The sequence below is a fragment of the Seriola lalandi genome, unplaced genomic scaffold, assembly GCF_002814215.2.
Source record: "Seriola lalandi dorsalis isolate HSWRI2012SDOR001 ecotype SW California unplaced genomic scaffold, Sedor1 jcf7180002054894, whole genome shotgun sequence".
Classification (NCBI taxonomy): domain Eukaryota; kingdom Metazoa; phylum Chordata; class Actinopteri; order Carangiformes; family Carangidae; genus Seriola; species Seriola lalandi.
In genome coordinates this window covers 452,649-458,410 of record NW_019525446.1, presented here as the reverse complement: position 1 = coordinate 458,410, position 5,762 = coordinate 452,649, and the positions used below count along the sequence as shown (strand labels likewise).

The window sequence follows — 5,762 nt, the reverse complement described above, 5'->3', positions numbered from 1 at the left end:
ACTGGGACTATTTTCAGCAGCGGACTCGTAAACATTTTGCGCAGCAGCAGAAAAGTACACGTGAGATTTACTCAAGAAAAACCACATTGATCATAATGACGAGTGCAAAGACGCAGCTCACTGATGTTGAACAGTTTTCGGGCAACAATGGAGCGAAGAGGAATAAGTAATATCCGACTTGTTAACATGATCTTTTTGTGCGATTTGTTAACAATAATAAAAAACATGGAATCAGTCGTACCCTTTAATCTTTAAGAAAAGGTTCAGTTACACTGGAATCAAGTGACACTCATTTATTATGCTTTCACCAGATAAATTTATAACACAAACACAAATATTAAAATCTGCCTCCCCCAGCCTGCGTCATGTACCTGTGATACAGTCCAGAGGCAGGCGACAGAGATTACAGAGCTTTGCTGCAAAGCACACAGACACGTTAGTACGTCAAGTCAAGTTCGTCTCCCCGCTGCTCGTCCTCAGTCCTGAGCTGGAGCGAGGGAGGAAGACGACAGGCGCAGGTAAAGAAAGCTTTTTTTTTTTTCTTTTTTTTTCACAGTGCTTAGAAATGTGGTAGTGGTTTAGGACCCCCCTCCCTCAGGATCCACATTTACCCATTAACGGGACTTCTTGCTTTCACTTCTTTCTGTCTCGATAAAGAGGAAGCACTGAGGAGAAGAAAGCTTATTCACATCACAGCTCTCACGTCCGCGGGTCTCGAGGGGTTCATCACCCGCCTGGTCCGACCAGAAAGGACAACAATCATCTGTGGGCTGTAAAACTCTGCGACGGACATAACCCTGAAGGTCTGAGTGATATGAACGTATTGCTTCTGTTAAGCTACATGAAGGTGAAGACTGTCTCCACCTTTCAAAACTTGATTGTCTCAGTATTTTAATGATAACACCAGGCTGCCGCTCAGAACAGGAACACAGCTGATTATCTGTCACACAACGTTATGGCTGTTTCAGTTTTTTGTTACTAGCTTGAGGTTAATGACTAAGAATATGCAGAGAACCACAAACCCTGACACATTTTCCACCTCTGTTCTTGACTCAGCAGATAAAATTTTGGTTATGAGTTATATATGATGCAGATCTAAATAGCAGGGCAGTATGACTGTGAAATTGGCCAACAACAAATAAGTGACATCTAGTCTGTAGATGACAGATTTATACTGTGAGTGACTCTGAGCTTTTTTTCTGAATATGATTTCAGACTCTCTGTGCAACCCCCACTTTTTCTAAAAACTTCTTTTTCCATACATTATCCAGACTTTCCAGACATGCACAGGAACCCTGATCACATGGCCCAGGAGATGTTGGCAGTGTGCTCCTTGGCTTTCATGCGCAGCACGGCGATGCTGGACGAGCGCCTCTCAAACTCGGGCTTGGTCTCGAAGGCGTGGTGACCGTTGGCGGCCGGCGTGAGGAGAGAGTCTGCGCTGAAGAAATTGTTAAGGGAGACGTGCCCGAACTGGTTCTGCTGATTAGGAAAGCCCACGTAGCCGTGGTCAGCTGCGCCGGCGGCCGAGCGGGGGGAGTGCGAGTAGGAAGTGACGCAGGGCGGGGAGCCTCGGGGCAGCATGCAGGAGGAGACCACAGAGCCACCAGAAGCCGGACTCGGCCACAGGTTGTTGGAGATCTGTTGGATAAAGACAGCGTTAGATACTTAGATTGATTTTCATAACACAAAGATCCACTGGAACAAATACCCCAAAAATATATATATTATTAATCTACTTACAATAGATCTTTTTTTTTTAGAGAAGCAGCATGTAAAAGTAGCTGGATGGATGGATAAATAAAGACCTACAATTTCCACTCAGTGATGAAGATCATGATATACAGTCAAAAGCTTTAAAGAAAAAAAAAAAAAAAAAAAAGCCAGTAAGCAGACCTGTTGAGTTGATATTATTTTGTCACACTGTATAAAAGTAGTTTATAGAAATGTTTGACTTCTGCAGACGGCACTGAAAATAAAAAACATACGTTTCTGAACTGAGTCTCTTTTATTGTCTGTGCATGTGGTTCTCTGCTGCGACCCCAGTGCACTGTTAGAAGCTACAGAGGAAAAGAATAAACAAAACATATCTACATAATTAAAAACAATATTGCTCTGGTTACTGAGCGTCGGTCAAAGATACACATAATGCATCAATTAAAATACAGTAATATTATGTTAAATGTTAAATTAAAAAGGGAAAAAATCAAATCTACACACACACGAATTTCCCCTAGGGGATAAATAAATTATCTATCTATCTATCACCCATATTATAAAATAAATATATAAATATATATACATATTTATATATGGACAAATGACAAATACTGGACAAATGAAACTATTCTCATGAGTTTTTACCCGTTTCACACATTGAGTAAATGAGAATACCGATAGAGGAAAGTGAGAAAATATGTTTTTAATCATTTTGAGTGAACGGTTAAAGGTTTTTTAAATGCACATGAATTTAAATAAATTCAAAGAAATTTCTAAAATTCATCAGAAGAGGGTCACGCAGCCGCCGTTAGCATTTCATCAGACGGTCAGAGAGCACACAAGACAGTCAGTACAGAGCGTAGACATAAACCCATCTGGTGGACACACAGCACAGCACCACATGACTGATTCTTTAAGGCAGGAGCGTCGCTCCACAGAACAGCGTGTCCGTCTGTGACGTGAAGTACAGGCTCCGCTCTGACAGCTCCATCACATTAAAATGACTTCATTCACTCTGCGGAAGTTCATTTGGTCTCATTTGCCAAGATTTCACTCAAACTGAGAAGACGAGCCCACGTATGTGAGAGGCATGCAAATTCATTTGTTCAAAATCAAGTCACCGAAACATGAAACGACAGCTTCCTTCATTAACTGTTCCGTATATATATATATATATACCTGCAGCGTTTTCAGAAAATTTAGAAAAGCTGCAGTTGTTCCTCAGCACAAGGTAAACACCTTTTGGCCAAAGTTTAATTTACAGAAAATGTGAACAAACAGCACAAGCCCACTGTGGTTTGCTGAAGAGTAAAAGTCCACTTTGACAGTTAGATAAACTTCCTTTGTAGCACAAAAATGTGGTTGTAGCATGAGAGTCAGCTTCAGCTTGGCCAATCCAACGTTTCCTAACCGTGCCTTCCTGACAACATGTGCCATCCATAAGCACAATTTCAATCTTTTGCCCCAAAGAGCAGCAAGAATGGCCAAAAAAAACAAACAAAAAAAAACTCGACAGTTAACAAAAGGAAAACCAAACTCCTTAAAAACCCAAAAGAATGCAATCCATGTCCACTGTGTTTAGGGAGACAAAAACACTCACTGCCAACACAGTTACTTGTAGGGCGGTCCATTTAATGACAGTAATCTGGATCAGCTGGAAGAAAGGGCATGGGTATCCAGGGCTATCTATCAGAAACATGTGTGAGGAAAATAAGAGACAGTCCAACAGATTTTTGACCTGGTCTTGGGCCAGGGCATAGCAGAGCTGTGACTCCGACTTCTAATGTTTTTTTTTTCTCCTTCACAATTCCGCCTCTTTGAGATTCAACAAAACCGCTTTCTTTAAACTTTAAAATATGGACGCTCACTCCTCTGAGAAGTTGCTGCCTGTATATTTCCATCTCTGCAAAAAAAAACAAAAAAACAACAACCATAGGCTCAACAACACTTGGAGGCCCTAATCTCAGTGTCTGATAGGGAACACCTACCCAGAGGACAAAGCTGACACTCTGCATCTCCTCTCACCTCATCTTGTACCTGACCTTTGTCCAAGCTTCAAGATAAATGTTCAGCCAACATGAAATCTGATATCAGGCCATTCATTCAGCCATGACACCTGGCAGCCTCTCTAATCAGTGTTCTGTAGATGGGGTTCATAATAAGTGATTAATTGTGCGGTAATAAAAGGGCGGCCAGTCTGTGCAATTTGTTGTGACTTAACATGAAATTAATATTTTAGAGGAAAGGGATCGAGATAACAGGCCGCTGTGAGCGCATTACGCATCCATTACGCGCCCTGTGCGTAATATGCTTTTGACAAACAGCCATAAATCCAGCTCAGATCTTCACAGTGGCAATTAAAAGCGTGACTCTTGTGGAAAACGTGGAGTAAAAACTTGCCTGTGTGTAGCTGTCGGTCCTCGGCAACACTGATAAATCGTAGGTGGCTGCAAAGTGAGTTTTGGCTTGTTGGATCTGCCCGTAGCGCTCTCTTTTCCTCCACTTTGCTCTTCTGTTCTGAAACCACACCTGGGTGGAAGAAAACAATGGAAAATAAAATAAAATGAAACAAAACTAAATCTTTTAAATTAATGTGACGCACGAAATATCACATGGCATTTGTCTCCAAAAGAAAAGTCAAGGAGATAATCTGTCGGAGGGAAAAAGTAATGAGTTCAATTAAGATTTGCGATAATATTTGGCGGTGTTTTCATTTGACTTTTTATTTATTTATTTTTTTTTATTTATTGCTCTACATTTAAGTTGCATCCCTTCTTTTTTTTATTTAATGGTTTGCTCTCCCAAAAGTGAAACGTAAAGAAAATAAAGAGTCCGGTGATAAATTGTACCTGCACTCTGGCCTCTGTTAATTCCGTCCTCATGGCCAGCTGTTCCCTCACATAAACATCTGGATAGTGAGTTTTCTGAAACACTTTCTCCAGCTCCTCCAGCTGCGCGCTAGTGAAGGTTGTCCGGTGTCTCCTCTTCTTGCTGCTGGACACGTTGCTGTCGCATTTGTCCCCCATGTCGTCCAGATCTGTTTTCTCCTGCCCGGTCGTCACCGGAGAGGCCCGCAGAGTGCAACAACTGTCCATCGACCTCCCGAGGTCCGAGTGCAAAGTGTCGTCGTCTGTTTTTGGCACAACGTAACTGGCTGGAAGGAACAAGGAACAAATTAATAATACGATATTTTACACCGTGTATATTAGACTATAATATTGTAACTGTAACTTAAAGCGTAAAAATAAATCAGCAAGCTCCAAGTGTGGACTGAAGACTTGCTGCTGTTATTAAAAAATACAAATTATAAGTTAACTTTGATCCTTTAAGTGTTTTATATTAAACTAAACGTGAAAATCAAAAGCAAATATTTTAGATATTTTGAAAATGGCGAAAACATGAAATAATTATAAAAGAAATAACATCTAATGAGAATAATTGAACCCCACAAAAGACGCGTCTGAAAACTTTTGGACAGAAAAAAAAAAGAAACGAAACGATTGGATGGTGAATTTCCTTCAATGAAAGTTTTTCTTTTTCTCTTTAACTCGCACACAGATGCAGACCAGCTCCTCTAAAGCCGGTAGTGTTGATGCAACAAAAAAAAAAAGAAAAGAAAAAAAGTCAGAGTTACACAACACAAGTTTTTACGCACCGTTTTGGTCTCCGCAGGGCGAGGAGCGATGTTCGCCGCTCTGAAGCCCGAAGGCCTGCACGCACTTCGGGGAGGACTTGGTGAAGTACTGCGCGCTGTCCAGGCTCTCCATGACCTGGTCCATGTAGTACTCGCTGGCCTTCATCGCTTGATTTTTCAAGGCAAACTTATCCTCCATGTACTCCATCCTCTCAACAACCCAGATCCCGCTCCGCTTTTTAATCAGATGTCACCATAAAGGCAGAAACGAATCGCTAATCGTCGCGCGCCGATTAGCGGAACGACGCGTCGCTGCGCAATAATTTGCCAATGGAGTTAATTTGCTCTGTCTTGAAGGCACAACGTTTTTATAGCCCCAAAGAGAACGAGATCCTGGAGGAGTCCCCCC

General features: G+C 41.6%; 1 protein-coding gene across 1 annotated transcript; it reads right to left on the bottom strand.

Moving 5' to 3' along the window:
• Positions 1–231: 231 nt before the first annotated feature.
• alx1 (ALX homeobox 1) lies at positions 232–5,702 on the bottom strand. The gene is made up of 4 exons (XM_023429476.2): positions 5,375–5,702; positions 4,569–4,873; positions 4,120–4,248; positions 232–1,641 (listed from the first exon to the last, which is right to left on the bottom strand). Exons 1-4 carry the CDS (start codon positions 5,559–5,561, stop codon positions 1,300–1,302), a joined length of 963 nt encoding a protein of 320 aa, XP_023285244.1. The 5' UTR covers positions 5,562–5,702; the 3' UTR covers positions 232–1,299.
• Between the last annotated feature and the right edge of the window lie 60 nt (positions 5,703–5,762).

What these genes read in the sequence shown, in the direction of transcription:
- alx1 (XM_023429476.2), bottom strand. Translation starts at nt 5,561, where the DNA reads ATGGAGTACATGGAGGATAAGTTTGCCTTGAAAAATCAAGCGATGAAG. An exon ending in GCCCTGCGGAGACCAAAACG is followed by an intron (nt 4,874 to 5,374) that starts GTGCGTAAAAAC and finishes TGTTCCTTCCAG; the next exon opens with CCAGTTACGTTGTGCCAAAA. An exon ending in TAACAGAGGCCAGAGTGCAG is followed by an intron (nt 4,249 to 4,568) that starts GTACAATTTATC and finishes TCTTCCACCCAG; the next exon opens with GTGTGGTTTCAGAACAGAAG.